The 26,993-nt window shown below is 40.8% G+C and overlaps 1 protein-coding gene across 1 annotated transcript in view; it reads left to right on the forward strand.

Annotated features, from left to right (window-relative positions):
* Nucleotides 1–24,211, forward strand: part of LOC146498602 (interferon-induced very large GTPase 1-like) — a 37,314-nt gene extending 13,103 nt beyond the window's left edge. The window contains exons 3-8 of the mRNA XM_085141531.1: nt 8,164–8,195; nt 8,283–10,805; nt 14,657–14,723; nt 14,879–14,974; nt 16,156–16,386; nt 17,118–24,211. Coding sequence (XP_084997657.1) covers nt 8,164–8,195; nt 8,283–10,805; nt 14,657–14,723; nt 14,879–14,974; nt 16,156–16,386; nt 17,118–17,356 — 3,188 coding nt within the window. The 3' untranslated portion in view covers nt 17,357–24,211. The remainder of the gene's footprint in view (nt 1–8,163; nt 8,196–8,282; nt 10,806–14,656; nt 14,724–14,878; nt 14,975–16,155; nt 16,387–17,117) is intronic.
* Nucleotides 24,212–26,993: the final 2,782 nt, after the last annotated feature.

Consider the following 26,993-nt stretch of genomic DNA (forward strand, 5'->3'; position numbering starts at 1 on the left):
CGGGAACGAGTCCGACTTATTGCCGGCAATGCGAACCAAGCTCTTGCAACGGTTGTATAGGGATCGAATGGCCCGTAGCAATGGGCCAGACACCCCATACTCCCGCAACACCTCCCACAGGACACCCCGAGGGACACGGTCGAATGCCTTCTCCAAGTCCACAATACACATGTAGACTGGTTGGGCAAACTTCCATGCACCCTCAAGTATCCTCGAGAGGATGAAGAGCTGGTCCAGTGTTCCACGACCAGGACGAAAACCGCATTGTTCCTCCTGTATCCGAGGTTCGACTAGCTCTCCTTTCCAGCACCCTGGCATAGACTTTCCCGGCGAGGCTGAGGAGTGTGATCCCCCTGTAGTTGGAACACACCCTCCGGTCCCCCTTCTTAAAGATGGGGACCACCACCCCGGTCTCCCAGTCCACGGGTACTGCCCCTGATCTCCACGCAACATTGCAGAGGCGTGTCAACCAGGACAGCCCTACAACGTCCAGAGCCTTCAGGAACTCGGGGCAGACCTCATCAACACCAGGGGCTCTGCCACCAAGGAGTTGTTTAACTGCCTCAGTGACCTCGCCCCCGGAAATTGGCGGGTCATTCCCCTCATCCCCAGACTCTGCTTCCTCCTCGGAAGATGTGTCAGTGGGATTAAGGAGGTCCTCGAAGTATTCCTTCCACCGCCTGATAATTTTCTCAGTCGACGTCAGCAGCGGTCCGCCAGCACTATACACAGTGCAGGTAGAGCACCGCTTTCCCCTCCTGAGACGCCTGACGGTTTGCCAGAACCTCTTTGAGGCAGTCCGAAAGTCTTTTTCCATGGCCTCTCCGAACTCCTCCCACACCCAAGTTTTTGCTTCAGCCACTGCCCGAGCCGCATTCCGCTTGGCCTGTCGATACCTGTCGGCTGCCTCCGGAGTCCCACAGGCTAACCAAGCCCGATAGGACTCCTTCTTCAGCCTGGTTGCTCCCTTCACCTCTGGTGTCCACCATTTGGTTCGGGGATTACCACCACGGCAGGCACCAACCACCTTGCGGCCACAGCTCAATGCAGCAGCTTCGGCAATGGAGGCGCTGAACATGGTCCATTCGGACTCAATGTCCCCTGCCTCCTTCGGAATGCTGTTGAAGCTCTGCCGGAGGTGTGCGTTGAAGATCTCGCGGACTGGGGCCTCTGCTAGTCGTTTCCAGCACACCCTCACTACCAAGTGCACCAAGTCTATCCAGCGTCCTCCCCCGCCACCTGATCCAACTCACCACCAGGTGGTGATCAGTTGACAGCTCAGTCCCTCTCTTTACCCGAATGTCCAGAACATATGGTCGCAGGTCTAGTGATACGATTACAAAATCGATCATCGACCTACGGCCTAGAGCGTCCTGGTGCCACGTGCACTTATGGACACTCTTATGTTCGAACAAGGTGTTTGTTATGGCCAAACTGTGATTAGCACAGAAGTCCAATAACAAAGCACCGCTCGGGTTCAGATCAGGGAGGCCGTTCCTCCCAGTCACGCCCCTCCAGGTCTCGCTGTCGTTACCCACGTGAGCATTGAAGTCTCCCAGCAGGACAACAGAGTCTCCAGGTGGAGCTTTACTTTTCACTTTAACTAATAATAACTTAATGAATTTCTTTGCTAATGAAATTTTAACCATTGGAGAAAAAATGATATAAAATCATACCACAAATGTAACATTATCTACAGCTACTTTCAGTACCATTGATATTACTTTAGTCTTTTTCTGCAATTGATCTTTTTCCGAGTCAATTTCAGTAATTACTTCGTCCAAACAAAACTTGTCTTTTAGACTCCATTCCTACCAAATTCCTCAAAGATGTCCTGCCATTAATTAATGCTTCAATCTCAAATATGATCAGCCTATCTACCATAACTGGCTAAGGGGGGCGGTTGCGGGGCCAGCAGCTTAAGCAGAGAAGCCCAGACTTCCCTCTCCATAGCCATCTCCTCTACCTTGGCTGGGGGAACACCAAGGCGTTCCCAGGCCAGCTGAGAGATATAATCTCTCCAGCATGTCCTGGGTCTGCCGGTCTGCTGGATGAGTGGTTCCGGTGGGACATGCCCGGAACCACTCATCCAGCATGCACCCAGCACGCATCCTTGTCAAATGCCCGAACCACCTCCACCTGCTCATTTTAATGTGGAGGAGCAGTGGCTCTACTCTGACCCACCTCTCAAATGGCTAAACTTCTCACCCTATCTCTAAGGGAGAGGCCAGCCACCCTTTTGGAGGAAGCTCATTTCCGCCCCTGGAATTCGAGATCTTGTTCTTTCGGTCACTACCCACAGCTCATGCACATAGGTGAGGGTAGGGATGTAGATGGAATGGTAAATTGAGAGCTTCGCTTTTACCCTCAGTCCTCTCTTCCCCACAACGGACTGGAACGGAACTCCGGCTCCTTTCTACCATCATTCGTGAGCAAGACTCCGAGATACTTCCATCCATTCGCTTCCGCTTATCCTTTGCAGGGCGCTGGAGCCTATCCCAGCTGTCATAGGGCGAGAGGCAGGGTACACCCTGGACAGGTCGCCAGTCTGTTGCAGGGCTAACACACAGTGACAGACAACCATTCGCACTCACATCCATTCGCACATTCACACCTAGTGACAGTTTGGATTATCCAATTAACCTATCCCCACAAGCTGCATGTCTTTGGATGGTGGGAGGAAGCCGGAGTACCCGGAGGGAACCCACGCAAACACGGGGAGAACATGCAAACTCCACACAGAAAGACCCCAGCCTGATGTTGGAATTGAACTCAGGACCTTCTTGCTGTGCGGCAACAGTGCTAACCACCGTGCCACCGTGCTGCCTCCCCTACGAGATACTTAAACCCCTCAATTTGGGCAGGAATTTGCCGCCTTGCACACAATGCTCCCATCCCCTACAGAGAACAGGCTCAACATGTAAAAGTAGCAATGTCCTTTATGTTCCACATTCTGTCAGATTTTTCCATGGGCTCACAAGCAGCAGAAAAAATAAGCACTTCTTTAGGTTTCGAATGATCCTTCCTAATCACTGGTTCAGTTTTGAAGTTGCACTGTAATAAGATTCAAAGATTCAAAGTGTTTATTTTCATGTGTACAGAATAAATAGCATTTCTCTGTGCAATTAAATTCTTCCTTTGCTGTCCATACACAAATGACAAGTTAGGTAGGGTTAAAGGAACAAGATAAATAAGGGTAAAAATAAGACATGATATTAAAATAAATAAGGGTAAAATGAGTATAAAAAATAGTTATGAATGAATGAATGAATGAATGAAAGCCTTTATTTGTCACACACAGGTTGCCCTGCTGCGAAATGGGGACCCCCCCCCCCCCCCCCCCCCCCCCCGACCTTACACACAAGACACAAACATTACATGGGGTTACAAGTCGGAGATTGGTAGCGTTACAGAAAAACACCGAAATGTCCACACAACGGGAAGGTACAAGAGGGAAAAAAGAGACCTCCACTCATGCTGTGCTTCCATGGTAGGACAGCACGAGAACAGGAAACAAAAAAAACTCCTCTGCACAAAAAAGCACATGAATGTCACAACATTAATAAGACATAACAAGCCACAGGGTTGGGTTGGGGATGAGGAGTAATCCCAGGCAACACAGCAGCAATCCTTCCACAGCGCCGTCTCTTTTACAGCGCGGGCCCAGACCCGCCTCGTGTTCCCAGGGGACAACAAGCATCGAAGGCGTTGGAAAAGGGGGAGGGAGATGAGTGAGTGCCTATCAGTGTAAGTGTGTGTGTGTGCGTGTCCATAGTTCAGCTGAGACAGTGTCCTTCACCCTATCAGGCTAAGTAAACAGTCCTCCAGCCAATCCAGGTGTCCTTGCATGGGATGGGGAGAATAGTCATATCACAGTCGTTATCAGGGAGTGTTTGTCTGGCTTCAGCCTTGGGCCTATACAGCTGGCGCCGTGGTGGTGTCTGCATTTTGATCCCGAATTTGTTGATTTTCTTTCCAAACGAGCAGCTCACGAGAATTTTCAAGCTGATCTTAACACTCTGATGCTGGTCTCTCGATCTCCCGTTGGAGAGCCGCGAGCCTCCCCATGATGGTATCAAACTTCTGATCCGTGGTGTTGTCATTCTTTTGATTCTGAGACCTCACAACTGCAGTGATCCGTTCTGTGATGTGATCTAACTTTCGCTCAAGGGTCTCATTTTGAGCAGGGCCCTCTCTGATGTATCCCACCATACGCTCAATGGAGTTGTTTTGAGCCTTCACAGCAGCTGTAAGCATCTCCAAGGTGTTAACCATGCTGCGTTCATTGTGAGAGGTCGCGCCTCGTCCCGTCGCTTCGATTCCAGCGGGCAGCCTTGGGGGGGTTTGAACAGCCGGTTCCGCTCTCTTATTTCTCTGATAAGTCAGGGCCATGCCAGCTCCGATTAGCAAGAACCCCGTTATCATGGTTCCAAATAGGTAAATATCTTCAGCGTCCTCGATCGACAGTCCCGCCAGGCACACGAGCCTCCATTTCTGCCACCCGTCCATCGTGTAACCGGCAGGGAAAGTCCCTCCGGGGCACTCGGGCTCTCCCGAGCCCAGACTTCTCGTTGAGAAGGAGGGTGTCAATAGCATTCAGAGACCAGTTGATCAAATCCATAATTCTCTTTTAGGTTTTAGAGAACGACAGTGAGAGACTGTTCCAGGGAAAGTAATGAACATGAGACAGACAAGGACACAGAGGCTAAGCAGGGAAGATAAGGGTAAGGAGGAGAGGAGAAAAGTGCGACCGCCTTCGCTGAGAGCCAAGAGAGTCCTTAACCGACGGACGTGCCGGAGTGTCAAAATCACATGACCAATTTAAGACGACACAACTACAAGATGCAGTGACCCAGAGTCTCCCTTTCAACTTGGGTCGAAAGTGCGGACTACAAACTATATACCAGTTTTTATATTGTTTCGATATGCCACATAAAACCAGATTTATGATAAAAGATACACGTGATGTTTTTTCTGAACAAAACAGTGGTGTTTACAGCGGGAAGAACGGTAAGAATGGTAAAAATGGCGTTTTCTACAGACAGTGCTAGCAAACACACTCCGCTTGCCAGTGAAAAAAGAAAAAGAAATAAACAACCCTTCCTTATTGTTTTTAAAATTTACCATATCAGCCGTTCAAAAAAATGCTATGAAAACATGTGGCACTTGGTTGTTCAGAGCGAAAGGGAAGTTTCCGATACCCGCAATGGAAAGCCGGCGAGCAAATGAAAGAGAGAGAGTGCGTTTTCATATGTGAGACATTAGTGACGTTTAGCGTGTTTGGAGGCTATAGTTAGTGTGTTGTGTAATTATTGTATTGTATTGTGTGTCAGTTATACTAGTGAATGTCACATTTGCTCCAAAAAAGCCATCAAAGGCAGATTGCGGTGTAAACACTGTCCCCACATGGAAAACTGGACTGATACACCTCCTGCTGTCAGACCTGCAGGGTTTTGGCCTGTGGTGTTCTCCTCTGTCTTATAATGAACACAAACTATTTTTTTGGAATGGCACAAATAATTTGTGTGCCTTCTTATTTGATGCAGAACACCTGATTGTTCTGTAAATAGATTTAAATGGTTATACAAAAAATGCCTGAGGCCTTGGCTGCATTTTTAGGTAAATAGTACCATATAACTTTGTTTGCAAAACTTGTGCATAATTTTTTAGAAATGTACAATTTCTGTTTGCATTTCTAGTTATGTAAATGATTCTTTAAACATGTTTGTGGGTTTTACAGCAAAAAATAAAAAAATTTTTTACTCAGATTTTGAATTTTTTGTCTGAATTTAGAACTGTGTTAATATAGTATGCCAAAATGAAAAGAAAAATGACTCAAATATCAGATATTTGAGGTTGTGCTGAAAACAATGATACCAAACAAGGCAAGATAAACAGTTTTTAAAGGTGAAATATAGAGGTAAAATCAAAAGTAGTCAAAAACAGCCAATTATACCCTGGACCCCAGAGGGTTAAAGATAAATAAATGAGTATAAAATATGTAAATGAAGACAAGGGAGGTATGCAGTTGTCAATGTAAAAGGATGTACAAAGGAGCTTAATGTGCAAAAGAACTTATGCATATTGCATTTGAGGTAGGTCAGCTGGTCAGGAGTCTGATAGCAGCTGGGAAGAAGGAATTGTTGAGCCTGGATGTTCTGGATTTCACACTTCTAAACCTTCATCCCGAGGGCAGAAGTGTGAGCCTTCTTGACCAGCTGTGTGGTGTTCAGTGTCCAGGTGAGGTCCTCACTGATGTGAACGCCCAGGTACCTAAAGCTGCTCACCCTCTCCACTTCACTCTCCCGGATAAACAGTGGCTGGTGAGGCCTCCTCTTCTTTTTCCTCATGTCCACTATCATCTCCTTTTTTTTTATTTGTGTTGAGGGTGAGGTTGTTGTCCTCACACCATGACACCAGACCGGCCACCTCTCTCCTTTAAGCTGTTTTGTCCCCTCCAGTGATGTGACCAATCACTGCAGTGTCATCCGCGAACTTCCGTATGATGTTGTCTTTGTTGGAGGTGACACAGTTGTGAGTGTACAAAGTTTAGAGGATGGGGCTGAGGGCGCAAGCCTTTGGAACTCCAGTGTTTGTGGTAATGCTGGCTGAGGTCCTGTTGCCGATCCTGACAGATTGAGGCCTGCGAGTCAAAAAGTTCTGTAGGGTGGGGTGCGGGCCGAATGACAGTTTGTGGATGAGTTTGTGAGGGATGACTGTGTTGAAGGCAGAGCTATAATCAAAGAGAACCCTAATGTAGGATTCATAATTTTCCAGGTGGGAGAGTGAATAGTGAAGTGCAGCAGCGATGGCGTCTGACACGGACCTGTTGGGCCGGTAGGCATACTGCAGGAGTCCAAAGTGTCTAGAATATTGCTCTTAATGTAGGCCAGCACCACTCTCTTAAAACACTTTGCAATGACTGGAGTGAGTGCAACTGTTCTGTAGTCATTAAGGCAGGTTGCTGGGCTTTTCTTGTGGGGAGGGATGATAGTTGTGGTTTTCAAGCATGTGGGAACAATGCTCTGACTAAGGGAAAGGTTAAAGATGGAGGTGAAAACATCAGCCAGCTCGTTAGTGCATGCTCTAAGGGCCTGTCCAGGGATGTTGTCTGGTCCTGCTGCCTTGGGGGGTTGATCTCCCTCAGGACCTTGTGCACTTGGTCTATTGAGACCGCTGGCGGGTCAGGTAATCTGGGGGTACTGGAAGGTGTTGGAGGTCTGGAGGTTCTGGGAGGTGCGGGGGGTCTCAAAGCGGGTGTAAAACTGGTTGAGATTATCCGGCAGACTGCCTGCGGAGCTGATGGTGTTGGTGGTGGCCCTATATTCTGTGATGTACTGCAGGCCTGGCAACAAACGCCTGGGGTCAGCAGAAGAATAGAAGCCATCCAGCTTCTCTCTGAACTGCCTCTTAGCCGCTATAATGGCTTTCCTCAGTCCGTACGTCGCAGTTTTGTACTCCGTCTCATTGCCTGATCTGAATGCAAGCGAGTGAGTAAGCAGCATGTGTCGTACCTGACTGTTGATCCAGGGCTTCTGGTCGGGGGACTTTCTGATTTGTCTGGTGAGCACAATGTTTCCAATGCAGGTGCTGATGTACCCAGTCACAGATTCAGCATAGTCCTTTATTTTGACAGAACAGTTCTCCTTAGTGGCTGCAGTTTGAAACACATCCCAATCTGTTTGAGCAAAACAGTCCTGCAGGATGCTCTCAGTCTCTGGGGTCCAGAGTTTAACAGGTCTGGTGAGAGGGTTTGATTGTTTCAATTTCTGTCTGTAAGCCAGGTACATGAACAGAAAGATGTGGTGAGAATGTCCAAAGTGGGGGCGTTGTGCAGCCCTATATGAACCGTGTATGTTGCTATAAACATCATCCAGGGTGTTCTTGTCGTGGGTAGGAATGGTCACATGTTTGTGATATTTGGAGAGTACAGTCCGGAAGTTGCACTTATTGAAGTCACCAGCGACAATAAAGGCAGCGTCAAAACTACTTTTCTCTAATGCACTGATAACTTCGTGGACTTTGCCGAGCGCTGCTGCGGAGTCAGCTCGCGGCAGGATGTAAACAATGGCCAAAGATAGACTGAGTTATTAATTTCACCTGTTGTTGTTCCTGTTCCGCCAGTCACATTATCTGTCTTTCTGCTTCACTTTTATCTTGCAGGTCCCTCAGATGATGACATGAGTGGAAAGAGGGTAGGGAAGTCCACAAGCTCTTAAAGGCTATTTCTATGTTATCACTTGTTAAAACACTGTGTATTTATTTGTTTTTTTTTCCTGCAGTCAGTGGAGTTTCTAGATGAAATCACCAATAAGGGACCATGTCAAAGGCAACCTGAGGCTCTGTTTGCTAGACTTCACCTTCAGGATAAACTTCAACAGAAGCTATCACCAAAAGATTTTCTTCACCTTTGTCCATCTGTGACACAGCACCATGTCGCATCTGAGAAAAATCTGGCTTACATGTTTATCCACAGGCTGATGATGTTGGACTACAGAGCCAGATATATTTCTGTGAGACCAGACAGTCCTGACGGGACAAACCCAAAGTCTAGTCCAGTGACTGACATCAGTGACTGGGACACTTTTTTGAGCACCATTGTAGACACTCATCAAAAAGAACAGACACGTGTGCATCCAATGGATGTTCAGATGGCAGTATTTCACTGTTCAGACAGCTTCCTTAAACAGATGATTGTTACAAAGCTCTCTCAGTGTCAGTATGCCTTACCTTTGCTTGTTCCTGACCCAGTCACAAAGGAGATTGAGTGTCCTCTATGGACTTTCAGACAAATAACAAAAACCTGGATGGTGAGTCAGATCAAAGATGGCGCATGCATCATCACCATGAAGAGTAGTCCAGTCTGCAAAGCCCAGACACCGTTGGTGTCATTTTTCCGCCTGGGTTCTCTGTCAGTGTCTAAATCTCAGCTGATTAATGCTTTGATCAACGACAGTCACAACACTTTCTTCCACAGAAACTGCCCAGGAAGCACAAGGTCTCGCCATCTGATGGATGGTGTGGCAGAGATTGCCTGGTACTGCCCTGCTGGAAAACCCACTGATGCCTTCAGTGACTGCATTGCATTTTGTAATCTTCATGGTGATTCTCTGCAGGTTAAAAAACAGTGTGGCATATTGATTGAAAAGTCCTCAATCAACATTTTTCTTGTTGAATCTTTCCAAAAAGATGAAGAAAGCAGATCACTTATTTTAGAACTCTTAGAGTCTCATAAGCCTCTTATTTGTATCATTGAAGATTACAGCTGTGATATTGTAAGAGCAAAAAAGATGAAATACAAAATGGGTCTGAAAGGTAGAACTCAGCCAGATGTATCCGAACAACTGAAAAAAATTATTAGAGAAGTTTTATCTTCTGCAGATGGACCCAGCTCGCAACCATTGTTCCAACTTGAATCTATGGATTCAGTCTCTGGAATTACAGTAGATGAACATGGGGCAGCCTGTAAGAGAGGCAGATCTTTTGCTTTGGAAATAATGGAGCTGATTACAAAGGAGAACACTGATATCTCAAAGATCAATCATCTCAGAGGAGACTCTGAAAAGGAGAAAAGTGAAAATCAGCAGAAAACAATGGAAAAAAGTCAGAAACATTGTGATGCTTCTTGCAGTAAACTGATGGAGCTGTTCATTCAAACCCATTCACCCACAGAAAGAGAGTATTTCCTGAAATGGACTAAGATCTTGTTGGATGACCACTCCACAGAGAATTTTTCTTCTGTTCTTCATAGTCTAGATGAAAATTATTTGGAGGTATTACCTATAGGGAATAAACATGACAAATCAGATCTTTCATTCAAGAACCAAATTGAGATGGAAGACATATCCAAAAAACAGCATTCTGAATCCTTCAGGTTGGAGCACATGTTCAGAGAAATGGGACATATCTGTGACTGTTGTGAATACCCTGACTTGACTGCAGAGCTGATGATATCAGGACACCCAGTGAAGCTTAAAGATGGAGATGCAGGTCACCTGCCTTTAAAAGGGATTTCCAGTCTCTTAGAGAATGTCATCCAGAAACTGGGGGACAAGAGAGTTTTTGTGTTGTCTGTTTTTGGACTAGAAAGCCCAGGGAGGGGTGGAAGACCATCCATGCTGAACACCATGTTGGGACTGCAGTCTGCAGTTGGTGCTGCTGGCAGATGCACAAAGGGTGCCTTCATGCAGCTGCTCAAAGTCTCAGAGGTGATGAAGAAAGACTTTGGGCCTGACTATGTTCTAGTGGTTCACACTGAAGGACTGCAGGCTCTTGAATTAGAAGATAGCACAACTCCCCACCACGGCAATAAACTGGCAACATTTCTTGTTGGTCTGGGAAACATGATGTTGATTAACATAATTGGAGATGATCTATTGATGATACAAATCATTCTTCTTGTTCAGGCTTTGATGAGGATGAAGAAAGTTCAACTTTCTCCCAAATGTCTGTTTGTTCACCAAAATGTTACAGATGTACCAGCAGAGAACAACATGAATGAAATAAAACTCCTACAGAAAAAACTGGACCAAATAACCAAACTCGTCAAAGCGGAGGTTTTTGATGCAGAGTGCTTCACTGATGTCCCTCAATTTGATAAACAGATAGACGTGAAATATTGTCAGCACCTGTGGGAGGGCACCCCGCCCATGGCTCCTCCAAATCCAGGTTACAGTGAGAGCCTCCAAGAAGTGAAGAACACCATCTGTAAAGCTTCTCAGTCTGCTCATATCACTCTGTCACAGCTTATAATTAAAATCAAGGATGTGTGGAATGCCCTTCTGAATGAATCTGACAAGGCAGAGGTAAGTTATTCTTTCTATAGAAAGCAGCAAAAACTAATAAGAAATGTGGTCAAGTATTGATTAGTAACTAAAACTACAAAAGGTGTGACTAACTACGAAATGTTTATCTTGCCAAGTTGTGCTTTGCTAATGGATAATTATTGATTGCTGGCCTATATTACTGCTTGCTTTGGTGATCCATTTGTAATGTTCTCAACTTTTTCACAATTGGAATTAAAAAGGAATCGAAATGCTGCTCTTACTGGTTTATTTTCCAAACACAGGTCATCTAAACCATTTTTGGGGGATACACCCATAAATATACACCCTATATAAAATTCTTATTGTGAAACCAGCTTCCAGCTGGTTTCACAATAAGCATAAAATTAAAGCATATAGTAAGGGCTGGATCTGGTGACCCTGAGTCCTACCTTAGTTATGCTGAAATAGGTCTAGGCTGCTGGGGGATTCCCATGATCCACTGAGTGTTTATTCTTCACTCACTATGTGTTTACATGATATCCTGATGACACCCAGTTTGTGCTCCAGCGGATGATGAGAGTCAAAACTTAATGTGGTGGTTTATGTGTATGAGTTGGTTTACGGTACATATCCGCTTTTAAATGTCCCTCATTACTGATGGAAATCTCACAGTCTAATAAGCCTAACCTTTCAAAGCCACTTTTCATACCCTCCTAGGTGAATTTGAATAGTTGATCCACCGAGTTACTGTGGTCAGTGAATTCTAATAGGTACTGAGATTTGATTTTCACCCAGGTGTCATCCACATACCTGAACCAACGACTTGGTGGTGTTCCAGGGTAGGATAGCAAAGCCCTCTTTTCCACTTCTTCCATGTACAAATTGGCCACAATGGGTAAAACTGGGGAACGCATGGCACACCCATGTTTCTCCCTGTAGTACTGACCCTTGTATGGGAAAGAAGAAGAATTAAGACAGTTCCAAAAGCAAACTAACTTGTTCTGTGCTGAGAGTGGTCCTGTTACTGAGGATGGGGTCATCCTGTAATTTCGTACAAACTACCTCCAACGCTTTAGTGACTGGAACACAAGTGAAGAGAGATTTAACATCGATATCATCAATCTAGTGTGCTGAGTTACAGTGTGCAGCATTGTGCTAAACTTCCTTGGACATTGGCTGCTTTGTTTCTCATCTTATGTCCAGTACTTGTACCTAACCATTTTCAGAAAAGGTAAAAAAAATCCAGCAAAGACATTCAGCTCATCTATCTACCGTTCACTTAACACAAAGAAAATTATCATCAGAGTTTGAGCCGTCATGCAATAACATCTTGAATCATCTGATTGGCAGCATCTTCATGTTTTAGCATGACAATGATCCAAAAATACGCTGCCAGCACAGTAAAGGCATGCCTTGACAGAAACACACAGTGGAACACAATCAGTCATAGAGAACCAGGATCAGCAACAGAAGCCATCAAGGAGCCATCTGAGGGATGGGGGGTTTGGGGGTGAAAGGAGGAAGACAGGACAAAGAAATGCTGTGGGAAAGAGCCAGAGATTAATAACAAATAATAATTAAATGAAGAGACTTGTATAAACACATTATGAGTAAAGAAGAAATACTCAATGCATCATGGGAATCTGTCAGCAGCTTACTCCTATTGCAGCATAACCAAAGGAGGATTCAGGGTCACCTGATCCAGCCCTAACAGGGTATCACTCACATGGTTAAAGTCTGGTGAGCTGCATGTCACCAAAGTTGACCTTGTGTTTAAATGGTATGCTGTGTGAATTAAAAATTAAAATACGCAGTGTCAAGTTTTACCGTGAAAACTGTGCTAAGTTTTGAATACATATACATCTGTTTTTCTTTTTAACATATTTGTCTGCTTAATAACATAAATAATGATTAATAGTTCTGTGTAGGACGTAAAATCCCAATTCCTTGAATCTGGGGAAAGTAAAAACATTTGTAAATCTCTTTAACCCCTATCTTATTCACAACAGAAAACAAAAAATTTTCAATCAGAGAAAAATAATAACCTTAAGTACTATATGAGTGCATTTCAAAGTTGATGGTAGTGTGTATGCAATATGTCACCAGCAGGAAAACTATTTAATGATGCTTTAACCCTTTAAGACCGGTCAGAGTGGGCACACTCCATTTTTCGTAAGTATATTTTAATCCCTGTAGAACTGCAACCACATGAGCCAGCAGAACATTTTTTTTCTGCATATGAAACCAGAGGAGCTGTACTTACCATCAGCTTGTTCTAAGTAACGGTTTCCTTCCACATATATAGCTTTGCAAAAATTGCATAAAAGGAATTGAAGTAACAAAAACACAATATTCCAGAGAAAAAAAAGCTTTGACGATCCGATCAGCTGTTCATAGCAGTTCTTATGTTGGAAAAGATGTCAACACGAACTATTGCATGTCCACCATTACCTGCCTGAAACCGGAAGTGATGTCATTTTAGCAGAAAATTGAGTTTTTGGTTTGATTTTTAACTTCAAGACCTTAGAAGCCTATACTGGTGTTTTAAAAGTCATGTTTGAATTTATGCTTTTCTTTATAGTTTCTGGGATGCTTAGAACTCAAATTACACTGTTGGAAATAGCTTATTTTGATGCACATGCTGGTTTTTTTTGCAAATTTGCATTATAATACATATTTTTGTTTTTCCTGCAGTATATAAACATTGGTATATTTTAAAAATTAAACTATGAAGACACTCAAAATAAATTTCCTGTGGTTGAAAACTATTTTGGGCAACTTCTTTGTATTTACAGTTTTGAGGGATAAATCTTTTAAATTTCTCTAACTAGAAATATATGTAAAAATCAAAAATGATATTCAAGTTTTTTGTAGCTTATTGCACATTTTTGCAATTCATGTAGTTACCATGGACTTAATGCATACATATTATCAAAATTTGGGCTATAACGGTTGTATTGATGTATAGCAACTTGAAATGCTCCCAAAAATGGCATTACAGTATGTAAATATATATAGATAAGCTCTGGCGGACTTGGTTCTGCTGTAGGTCTTAAAGGTTTAATTAATGTCCTTTTAGTTTGCCTTATACAATCCCTTCTGATGTTAGGTTAGTTTTAATTTTGTAACACATAAAGTAAGCCAGACCAGTGCAGGCCAGCTTGAGTTACCTATCAGAGCTCAGCAGGTTATGTCCAATAATGTTGTTAAAACCTGCAGTCAGCTGAGACTGAAGAAGTCACTTGGATGAGTGATAAAACCTTTCTCCCACTGACAATGCTATGTCCAAATGAGCAGAATCAACCTTTTGGGATTTTCTTACCTGGATGACTGAGCATGCATCAAGTCATTGTTAAAAACCATTACCATATTTTCATTAGCAAAGTCAGAAACATTTTAAACCATATTCAATAAAGTGCACACAGCAGGTCCTACAGAAGGAGAAAAAAGGAAAAAAAAATTGAAAAAAATGTACTTTTGAAAATATTGAAAATTGAAGGGATTTCAGTACATGTAAATACAAATTTTATATTGAAAGTTTACTGGTATTATCTATATAACAGTTTCCTTATATCTTCGAACAAATTAGTTTATGTCCAGCTGCCCTAAATAACATTCAAATCCTTTATCACAAACTTTGATCTTAATGTAACAACTTTTACATCCAAAGTTTTGTTATCAGAAATGTTTGAAACTAAAACTGACCTACAGTTCGGACTCCTGAGTAAGAAGGAGCAGCAAAGTTTAGCATCATGACTCTCAAACACAATCAAACTTTACCCATAAAATGATGGAATGAAAACACTCCACTAAACTATCAGCACTGTTACAAGTTGCTTCTGTTTGTTTCTGAATTCATGTTCACATTTTCATGTTTTTTTTAAATGCAGATGCCAGAAGAAGTGATTGAAGTCCTCAAAAACTTAAGGCCTATGGTAACACGAGATTGTTTTCAGTGTATGTACAGCTACACTTATTCGAGGAGTTCAAAAACAAACATTTTTTGTTCTATTTATGCTTATTTTTGTATTTTTATTTTTTTACAAATACTTTTATTATGTGTATGTCATTTATTATGTGAAATTTTGTGACTGTGCGTGTTTTCTTTGTAGATGCTGAAGATTCGTTGAAGAAGAAGTCAGTTAACCGGAATGAAGTAACAAAGCTGTGCAGTAATTTTGTGGAACAACTACAACAAGCATACAAAGGTGAGTTTGAAGCTAACATTAACATGTTAGTACAAATATAAAGAAAGTATTATTGTTACTATTAAACTATCAAATTACTATTAAAGTTTTACTTTTGAAATGTTGAGCACATGCACATGATAGCACCGTGTTTCACTTACATTGTGAGAAGATTTCCTGTTAAACTGCTTCTGTGAGAAAAACTTCAACAGATCAGAGGCGTCATCATTTGTAGCATAAAAATTGATCTTATGTTAAAAAATTTAAATAAAAATACGAGATGCAGTCACGATTTAATGAAAAGAAAGTTATCTAATTTGGCTTATTTGCAAAAGTATCTAATAAACCTCTCTGATAGCCAATGAACAGCCTAACCCTAAGCCTTCAGTTAGTAGTAGCTAGTAGGTAGAGTGTTCGCCCTATGACTGGAAGGTTGGGGTCAAAACCACTGAACGGCTGCCCTGGGGTACCCTTGAGCAAGGTACCATATCTACACACTGCTCCCCAGCCACTGGCTTAGTAGCTGCCCCCTGCTTCACTGACTGAATGAGTTAAATGCATAAGAGTACAAAGTTTCCCACGTGAGGGACTTTAAGGGTTTAAAAATAACAATAAAATAAAAAGGGCAAGTTAACAAACTCTGAGCCAAAGATGGAAGGGGAAGACGGCACTATTATTTGCACATGTGAGGGTAACAAGGTAAAGTAGACACAGCGTCATAGTTAGCACTGCTGTCTCATAGCAAAAAGGTTCCACTCCACCATCTGGCTGGGGCCTTTGTGTGTGGAGTTTGCATGGCCCCCCATTCTCAAACCTGATAAATCTTGGCCAAACAGAAGGAATGATGATGCAAATGATAATAATCAAGGACACAAGTGGGAAATTAAAATGAAACTCAAAGCAGAGGAAATATTACTCAATTGCGGTGAAAAACAACAATTAAACCAGCAAATGGAGACACAGGAATTAGATTAATATAGGGGTATTGGACAGAGAAGGAGGAAGCCGGAAACACATAGAGAAGGTGCTCTTAAACATTGACAAAGAAAATATACAAATACAAATGTTGAAAAAAGAGCAAAGTATCTGATGCAGAATATTTTATTTTAAAAGCCTCAAAGTCCCTGCAATGTCCAGGGTCAGAGGTCAGGTTAAACATTGATGAATTATCAGAAATCATCAACTTCTATTTATTTTTTTAGGAAAAAATCAGAAATCATCCTCATCACGTTCATGGTTTCGACCCACAGTCCGGGTCTACACTGTTTGTACTGGTCGGACCTTTGGCGTTGATGCATCCATACTGGAAGTGAACCACACATCAATGGACGTTCAGAAAACTAGCTTGGAGGAATGTGACATCATCATGGTCTTCTGTCCAATCACGTCTCGTATTGTGTCAGATGTGGCAGCAGCACTGACAAGAGAGGAAGGTAATAATGTGATTTTAGATTAGGTTAGATTAGATTAGATTAGATGAAACTAATCATCTAAACTATTAATCCCTTGGCTGGGTTTCTCTGGGAAATTAAGTTTCCAGTAGCACAGCACCGACAGAAGTTGCAGAATGTGTGCAGAAATATAGCATATATACATATACACATATAAATACAGGGACATATATAAATACAGAGTATGTAAAATGGATAAATAGGAATAGAAATATCACAGAATTGCAAATTTTAACTCTTGTGAGTCTATTGCACTACTGAATATAAAAAAAGAAATAAAGAAAAAAATATATTGCACAGTGAAAAGGACACTACAGCTTAGTTGTTCCGACCGTCTTTTGTCCCTTTGTTTCCTCTCCCTCTAACCTCCAGCGAGGAGTTAAACAGTATGATGGCATAGTTTCTTGTGGGAACCATGTTCATAGTGGACAGTGAAAGATTTACTTCTGTCTGCCAAATTGACTTCTGCTGCTACAGATGTTCTTCTTTTTGTTCCTTAGTCTTTGAGGGTGCATGTCTTCGTCAGTCTGGAAGCCCGCCTCCTTTTTAGGATATTGTTATTGCTGCTTAATGAAGTTCTGATCATAAAATTAGGCTGTAAAATGAACTCAACATGTAATACATGTCTGTGTTAAGTGGAATTATGTTTTCAACTCCAAGTTCTAAGAAATAAAACCACAAACCTTACTTTTTAAATCTTTTTTGTCCTTTAGTGTCATCGAGTAATAAGCCCGTCATTCTGGTGGTGATGCATCACACCCGAGATGTCAAGTACTCAACTGGAAAAAGAAACAGGGCTGAACTGGGTCCAAATGTCAAACTGCAGGTTGATGTTCTCTTCCATGACACTCAGCAGGGATTACTGGACTGTGACAAAAACAAACAGTCTGTTGAAGAAATACGCAAGGAGCTATATGAACACAGTAAATATGGATGGTTGAAATTGTCCTAATTTTGTAGTTTTGAATGATTTGGAGAACATCCAACACCAAGAAAAAAAGCATAAACATATAAAATCAAATTATCAGCATTTATTAATCACAAAGAAAGACAGATTGATTAAAAACTGCTTACGTACTGTGTGTTATAAATCATGCTGGTTAAAGATGTTCATAAACGTAAATGTTTATCATGGAGGGTCATCCTATAAACATGTGATGGTCAGTCTGCTTGTTTAACTGATTAAAAATAATAATGTTATAGATTTGTTAGACTCTTAGCTTCATTGTGTTTTAATATGTTTTTAAAGACAGAGTTTTCAAAGTTTATTTTTATTTTTACTACTTTTTTTTCTTGCTGTTTACTGGCGGTTGATAAAAGGGGAAGTGTTGCATTACTGTCATAAGATTGTGTGGAGTGGACCAGACTGATGGTGGTGGTTGTATATGCAGGGCCTCTGCACTCAGTGAAGCAGTTCTTTTTAGTATTTTTTAAAATTGTTTACTAGTTTGTGATTATGACATAAGATGGCAGAAAGTAGTAAACATCTCTTTGGCGCTTATTAGCTATGTTTTCGATTATCATGACTTCATGACAGTGATCGTGAGACGACCTAGATCTCCGTAGACTAGTGTTCCAGCATGAAAGTGACGGAGGTGGTGCAGAGACAGAAAACAGAGGCATGGCTTTAGAGGTGGCGTATGCACTAGGCAAGCATGTGACCCACATAGGCTTCCAATACCAAGGTTCTTTGTGGCAAACGTACCATCACTTCCTGACAAAATGGTGGTTAACACATACCATTTCATTCTGAAATGCAGTAAATTTTGAACCACCTGTATTTTTCAACTAGCATTTTTCAAAGTTTACCTTAAAAATTCCACAGAGATTTATCTGTTTATAGTTCAGATATTTGCTTGTAACTGCATTTTTTTGCGTGCAGAATTGTTAAGTTTGTTGCAGAGCATGGCTCGAGGTTTTGGAGAAATTTTTGTCTCTCGCTTTGGAAACTCTGCTATTGTTATTTATCTTCAAGTGCAGAACTCTGTCTGGAGTTCTGCACTTGAAGATAAATAACAATTAAAAGCTAAAGCACCAGTGAGATAGAGTGTTGACCCTTTATATATGTGTACTTTTATGGAGGTAACATTATTTTACTGGTATGTGGGCTGTTTATCGAATAACATGAAAGGTCAATGTAAGGCTCCAGTTAACTGAAATGATGTCATAAGCAAATTAGTAATAATGTAATATAACGTGAGTTAAGATTGTCTGTATATTTTTTCACTCGAAATTAACAGTTCACCTTTTAAAAACTGTTTATCTTGCCTTGTTTGGTATCGTTGTTTTCAGCACAACCTCAAATATCTGAAATTTGAGTTATTTTTTTCATTTTGGCATACTATATTAGCACAATTGATCTAAATTCAGACAAAAAATTCAAAATCCGAGTAGAAAAAATTTATATTTTTTACTGTAAAACCCACAAACATGTTTAAAGAATCATGTACATTTCTAAAAATTATGCACAAGTTTACACTGCAATCTGCTTGATGGCTTTTTTGGAGCAACTGTGACATTCAGCAGTATAACTGGCACACAATACAAAACAATGACTACAGTACACACTAACTATAGCCTCCAAACATGCTAAACGTCACTAATGTCTCACATATGAAAACTCGTTCTTTCGCTCACCCACTTTCTCTCGTAGGTGTCACTCCTAAAACTGCCCCTCTTCCTAAACAACCAAGTGCCACATGTTGCCGTTTTTTCTTTTTCTTTTTTCACTCGCAAGTGGAGAGTGCTTGTTAGCGCTGTCCTTAGAAAACGCAGTTTTTACAGTTTCTTCCTGCTGTAAACACCACTGTTTTGTTCAGAAAAAAACATTGCGTGTATTTAAGATTTTCATGATTCCAATTCCATTTTCGATTCTGTTTAATGATTCGAATCTTTATCAATGCTCTTATCGATTCTTTTTAACAAAGGAGAACACTAAGGTCGATTAGCTTAGAACTTTGTTTTATATCTTCTCTTTGAACAAGATAGAAATTTAGGAGTAACATAGCCTTACAAACCCAACAGTGAGATCTTAAGAGATCCAGCCTACGGCTCTTCAATGGGGGGTCACAGGGTCCCCAGGAAAAAACATTTTAAATGTAAAATAATAAAATAAATATTCTTCTGTAGCAATAACAAAGTATAACATAAATTATTCTGTAGCAATTACACAAGAATATCCAGTAATGTCCCTGCCTACAATTAAACACATTCACTTACTGAAAATCATCTGCTGTGGCAAATGGGTGCAAGCCTTTGAAATTCGTCTATCCTGGCCTGAAAGGAGACGCTACGGTAGACTGCAGCGAGAACTGCCAGCATCTGAGCCAGACTCTGTCTCATCATGGTCACCTAAACGCACAGTAATTGCAGGTTTTGTAATAAGGCAGATCGCGCTAACGTAATATGCACTGTTGTTGATTATTTACCTGCCGCATTAACAGGAGAAGACATGCAAACGTTACCGCTGCTGCTTGGTTGAGATTCACGAGTCCAGAATGGAATTAAAAACACGACATTCATTTAAGGTCATCGCGTGTTTCGTGAGCAAATGCTTTTGCATATTTGTAGTGTTTCCTCCCTTAAATGAAATATCTACTTTGCAAGTATTGCAAGTTGCCCTGTTGTCATCCATTCTCGTAAAGTATAACCAAACTTTTGAGCGTTTGAGCCGCTTAGGCGCCATGCTTCCTGCCAGGTAAATGAAGCTCCGCAATGTGGTGACGTCATTCGGCGCGACTGGAATCGATAAGGGAATCGTTTGCAAAAATGGCAAACAATTCCAAGGAATTGAAACAGTGGGAACCGGGTTTCAACAAGAACCTGGTTTCGATACCCATCCCTACTTTCGACCCAAGTTGAAATGGAGACTCTGGTTCGCTGCATCTTGTTGCTGTGTCGTCTTAAATTGGTCATGTGATTTTGATGTGCCGGTGCGTCCGTCAACCTCAGTGGGTTAAACAAGCTAATGTATTGCAGGGATAGGAGCAATGTTCCCTCTAATTTTTCATGTGTCTGAGCGAACACACAAACTCCCTGAGCGATCGCTTAGACCACTGTGAGCAACAGCAGATGTGTGCTCTGTGGTCACGCCAGCATCAAATCCATCCAAGTTACATGGTTTAGTAAAATAATCAAATTAGCATTTACATTTATGTTAGATTACTTTTAATTAACTGCTTTAGCCCACTTACAATGAAAATTTAAAAAAAAATCCTGTTTATGACCTGTGTAGTATGTTAACACTATTGAAAGTAAAAATAAATTGAACTCCAATTTTGAAAACACAAAATAAAGCTCTGACTTGTATTATGAGTCTGTGGTCTGGGAGAGAGTCCTGTAACTCTGTCTGCAAAATACAGTATATAATGACCAATGTTGGGCAATTAATTATAAAGTTACTTTATAGTTTTGCAAACAAAGTTTTTTGCAGCTGTTTACCTAAAAATGCACCCAAGGCGTTTTTTTAAACAAACATTTCAAACTATTTACAGAACAATCAGGTGTTCTGCATCAAATCTGATGCCACACAAATTATTTGTGCCACTCCAAAAAATAATTTCTGTCCACTATGAGATGAAGGAGAACAACAGCCTGATACCTCCTGGCCTGACAACAGGAGATGTATCTCTCCTGTAACACCTGTAACATTCAACAGTTGCCTCATTGTTCTGACACACACAACCAGTGCTGGACTGGGACAAAAAATCGGGCATTTTGACTAGAGACCGGCCCACCAAAAATGTGACGTCATTCAGGGGTAAAACCGCAAAGGATTCTGGGAACTTGTGGCAAGCGGTACTAGCGCATGCAAGCTTTCAATTGAACTCAGTTACACAGCGATAAAAAGAAACACAAAAAATGGCAAGAAGCTGTTGTATTATTAACTGCAATAGCCGGTGTTGTGCCAAAAAGTGATTGTCTGCCAAAAACTGATTTCCGGTATTTGCCAAAAACTGATTGCTCGTATTTAAATTGCTATAATGACTTTTATATAACCTTTATTTATGCCGTTAAAAAAATCGAATTAACATTAAAAATGTATTTTGTAAGAAGTAGTTGGACAGCAGAAATGGCTCAAATATTACAATAGTTCTGTAAAAATATTTAAAGTCGGGATAAAGGACCGGATTGGTTATAATGTAAGTACAATAACACAGAGTTGTAAAGATACTTGAAAAAACAGATAATTTTTTAATTCCATATATAGCCCCTTCGTAAACACTGTTCACCGAAGTCTATTTACCAACATACGTAAAGATATTACACATAAAAAATACACGCAAACATTGGAAATCAGTTTTTGGCAGGCAATCACTTTTTGGCACAACACCTGTTGCATGACAGCCACGGGAAAAGAGATCGGTTGTTATCGGATTACATCGTGGAAGAGAAATTGTTTAAGCCATGTTTCCGAAGTAACAAAGAGCCGACGGATGGCCTGGATATACCAAATATAACGTCCCAGAACACTCCAGCTCACATGTTAGTCTGCTCCCACAAAGGTAAGTGTTTTGTAGTAGTTAATACGTCATTTTTCTTAACATAATTGGTGATATAGGTTACAAGCAAGTCTGGCGCTGAACAGAAATTGTTGCGCTATGCTCCTTTGTTTATTGTGCATAAATAGTGAATTGTCCTGACACAATATTGCGTTTCGCTTCTGTTATTACCATGGTACATTGACAAAAACATATACTTTTATTCATAGGATAAAACAGTTGTTTTGTATCACTAATTGCCCAGTACAATTACAGCATACAATATTATTGTCACTGCTACATTTCTGTGATGAACCAGAAATTATTTCCACTACTAATTAATTACCGTTGAGCTCAAAGGTCCTATTAATAACCGGTTAACGAATGTCTATTTATGAAGACGATTTGTGAGACTGGTAAACTTATGATACGTACGATGGTCTTTCGTTCTACACGGTGCATTTCAAGGTCCTGTACCCATCCGTCGGTAAACTGTACCTGGGCTTGTTGCAGTGACCTGAAGTTACTAAACTTCATGAGTGTATGCACTCACTCCAAGAACCGTATAATTATAAATATGAGCGTGGTGAAAGTTGGGCAGCACGCTAATGTATTTTGTCCCTCTGTGTGCTCGTAAGGGTCTAACCCTTTCACTTGTTTGATTTTTTTCCTTGTATCTTTTTTTTGCCTTTTCGTCGAGTCTGTCTTTGTACTTACCGGCATTGTTCTCCTTCGTTTTGTACATTCCTTTTTTGGGGGGGAAAGAAAAACCAAGAAGGTATTGGAACCGGAGAATGAACGTTTTGCGGTGCTGCAAATGCTTGCATTTGACGCAAGCATTGGATTGTTTTGCCACGAGTTCCCGGCATGCAATGCGCAAAAGTCATGTGGTCTGTCAATCGCTATAGGAAAAACCATAAAGCCTTTGCATGAAAATAACTGCTTTGATGTACACTGCCTTGTTGGTATATATGTATCAATCTAATAAACTTAAACCTACACCATTCTCCCTATTCTGGATTTTAAACAGTACATAGCGGAAACAAAAAGACTGCTTGGTAGAGTTAACCTCCTGAACTATCTACAACACATGGTAGAAACCTGAAATTAACCCTTTAAGACCTACCATAGAACTAAGCCCGCCAGAGCTTATATTATATTTTTACATGATGTAGTGCCATTTTGGGAGCATTTCAAGTTGATATACATCAATACAACCATTATAGCCCAAATTTTAATAATATGTCTGCATTAAGTGCATAGTGATTACATAAATTGCAAAAAAATGCAATAAACTACAAAAAAATTGAAAATCGTTTTTGTTTTTTTAACATATATTTCTAGTTAGAGAAATTTAAGAGGCTTATCCCTCAAAACTGTAAATACAAAAAAGTTGCACAAACTAGTTTCCCACCACAGGAAATTTATTTTGAGTGTCTTCATAGTTTTATTTTTGAAATACACCAATTTTCATATACTGCAGGAAAAACGAAAATAGATATTATAGTGCAAATTTGCAAAAAAGCAGCATATGCATCAAAATAAACTATTTCCAGCAGTGCAATATGAGTCCTAAGCATCCCAGAAACGACACAGAAAGTCATAAAATCAAACATAACTTTTAAAAACACCAGTAAAGGCTCATGAGGCCCTGATGGTAAAAAACTACATTTCCGCAAAATGACGTCACTTCCGGTTTCGGGCAGGTCATGGCGGACATGCGATAGTTCACGCTGATGGACGTAGGAAGTGTTATGAACAGCTGATCGGATCGGCAAAGCGTGTTTCTGGAATATTATGTTTTTGTTGCTGCAAGCGCTTTTTATGCAGTTTTTGCAAAGCTATATGTGGAAGGAAACTGTGACCTAGGACAAGCTGATGGCATAAGATGTAAGTACAACTCCTCCAGTTTCATATGCAAAAAAAATGATTGCGCTAGCTTACGTGGTTGCAGTGCTACCGGAATTTAAAAATAGTTATGCAAAATGGAGCGTGTCCGCTACGACCGGCTTTAAAGGGTTAAGACCAAGAACACTAGAGGTGAGACATGATCATTAATTAATATTAAAATTAATAAATGACAGATTTAGGGATATTTTCATAAACTATTTATTTACCAAAACAATACAAAACAGCATGGTAGCACAATATATTTTTTAACACAGCAACCTTTAAATGTGAAAAGAGACAGAGAAAGAAAGGTGAGAAAGAAGAATAAGAATAACACTTAATTGAGTTTTTGATGGCATTTTACACACAGTACTAATACAGTATCTAGAAAATATGGGAAAATACTGGCATCATATGCAGTACTTACTTCTGAAGAATTTATATGGGACCCTGAAAAACAGGACACAAGTGAAAGGCCTCCACCACTTGCTGATGTTGCTAAATCTGTGGAAGCTATGCCATAGCTACCACCAAACAATTCAGTTATTTTTTACACATTTGGCAGCGTCTGCCTGAAGGGCTTGTTTCTTTTTGGCCCTAATTTGTTCTGCACCTCCTTTCCTTTTTTTGTTCTCCATTTTCTTTAGTTCGTCTATAAGATTGCTAAACAAGGGGGCGGGTGCATCCGACCTCCTCGGCTGTAATTGGTCCAGCCCAGAGTCGATCGTGACCAATTGGCCAATCCAACACCTTTCATTATTTATACCCTTCCCAAAAAAAAAAAAAAAAAAAAAATCGATCGGCCCATAAAAACAAAATATCGCCAGCGGCCTACCGGGCAAATGCCCGGTATGCCCGATGGCCAGTCCAGCTATGCACACAACAAAACTACTGACTACACCACACACTAACTACACAAGATGCGCTAAATGTCTCAAATCTCTCACATCTCAAAACACCGCCGTCACTCCTAAAACTTCACCCTCCCTACACAAATAAATGCCATGTTGCCATATCATTTTTTGATTGGTCGACATGGTACATTTTTCGACCAATAGGAAAGGGTGGGGGTTTTTGTGTTTTGTTTTTTGCTCACAGGTGGAGCAAAAACTTATAAAACGCAGTTTTTACTGTTTCTTCGTGCAGTAAATATAAACAACGATAGTATTCAGGAAGAAAACCAAACATTGCATATTTTTTTATCATAACCGTGGTTTTACGTGGCCTATCAACACAATTTAAAAACTGGTATAAAGTCCACACTTTTTCCGTCAATTGTTCCGTCTGTCCTGCTCACATCTCCAATGGTTGTACACGTTGTCATTAACGTGGCTTCAGTCCACATCAGCCACGCCGCTTTGCTAGCTGAAACACCGGTGTCGGCACATGAGGATACTGTCATAGCCTCCTGTCAACAAGGTTGATTAGCTGCATATATACGAATGTGAATCGCGTGATTGGCTGGACTATGGGTTAAGGTGGCATCGTTCTAATCCCATTCGGGAGCAGCCAGTCACTTACTAACTAACACTGCAAAACAGAATTAGTAAAGTTTTAATTTTAATTTCAATTCAGGTTAGATTTTTTTTTGTGCGCAACACAAATTTTCTGTGCGCAGAGACCTTGCCAGCAGTGCGCAATTGTCCACACGCGCAGTTTAGAGGGAACATTGGATAGGAGTGGCCTGTTGAAACATTTCTTCTGCCAGTGTGACAGAGGGTAACATTACCAGGACATTAGTTATGGGATTTCTGGCTCTTTCGGCTCGGCTCGCTAAAAAGAGCCGGCTCTTTCGGCTCCCAACCGGCTCTTTGGGTTGTTTTGTTGCTTTAATTAATTTATTATTATTTACAACAATATAGAATTATGCACACACGGAATTACTGATGTAAAAAAGTAATTTTATTGATATAATATTTATATATAATTATATATGGTCTCCCCTAGAGACAAAGCATGTACAATCTCCAAAACACATTTCTAGCGTTAACTGAACTTCCAAAACAGAGCTACCTAGATCACTTAAATTACACAATTGAAAGCATATGTGTATTGTTTGTGTATTTATACACAAGCACTCATATTTATTCAAATAATTTAAAAAAATGTTCATTTACCTGTTACTACCACACACCAAATCCGGTCGTTGGTACTTGCTGGCTTGTGTAGCCACTAGGTAACAAAACCTCAACACTGCACCCTAGCATCCTGGAGCACTTCTGTTGTGTTTTGTACATGTCTTGGAGTTTTTACGTGTTTTGGAGTTTTTACGTGTTTTGGAGTTTTTACGTGTTTTGGAGTTTGTACATCCTTCTGAGTTTTTACGTGCTTCGGAGTTTTTACGTGTTTTGGAGTTTTTACGTGTTTTGGAGTTTGTATGTGCTTTGGAGTTTGTACGTGCTATGGAGTTTTTACGTGTTTTGGAGTTTTTATGTGTTTTGGAGTTTGTAGTTCTTTGTCTCTAGGGGCCACCGTAAATATACTTTTATTTATTCACTCCACATAAAATGTAATAAATAAATCATATAATACAAAAACCAACTATTTACAATTGAAATTTTAACTATTTAAATGTTCAGCTTTTTCTTTTTAAACAAATTTAAAGTGAAACAACACAAAGCACTGCAAACCACAACACAATTAAAAATAAATTGAAATATGAGAAAAAAAAAGAAGATGCACATTCTCTGTCATATGTGCCTGCATGAATATGCTTTCTGAATCCTTTATTATTGTGCCGATTCGCGATGTTGAGAACCGAAACAAAATACCAGAGGCCCAGAAGGATGCAATCAAACAGATGAGTTTATTGAACACACGCGTGGGAAGATGTACACTGCAAAACATCAGCTGTAGATCTCCGCCCAATTAGACACTTCCGGTTGCTTTTGATTCATCAGGGTTAACGCCCCCTCATGCGTCAAGCAGATACAACACATGCATAAGTTTCAAAACCACAAATGTTCTGTTGACAACTTTTGACACATTTGAAAAGAACATTTTCTCCGTCTCCACGCCAGGTGCTTCCTGTAGATCTTCTTACTCTCACTTATCTCTGGAACATCAGACGCACGTCCTACAACAAACTATCACTTACACTGCAAAAACCCACCTCCTTAATACTAGATAAATACACTTATTTTTGGTGAAGTTTTGCTTAAAACAAGTGAAATTATCTGCCAGTGGGGTAAGTGTTTTTTTCTTATTAAGATTTCTTGA

The sequence above is a fragment of the Neolamprologus multifasciatus genome, chromosome 18 (genome assembly GCF_963576455.1).
Source record: "Neolamprologus multifasciatus chromosome 18, fNeoMul1.2, whole genome shotgun sequence".
NCBI classification, from domain to species: Eukaryota; Metazoa; Chordata; class Actinopteri; order Cichliformes; family Cichlidae; genus Neolamprologus; species Neolamprologus multifasciatus.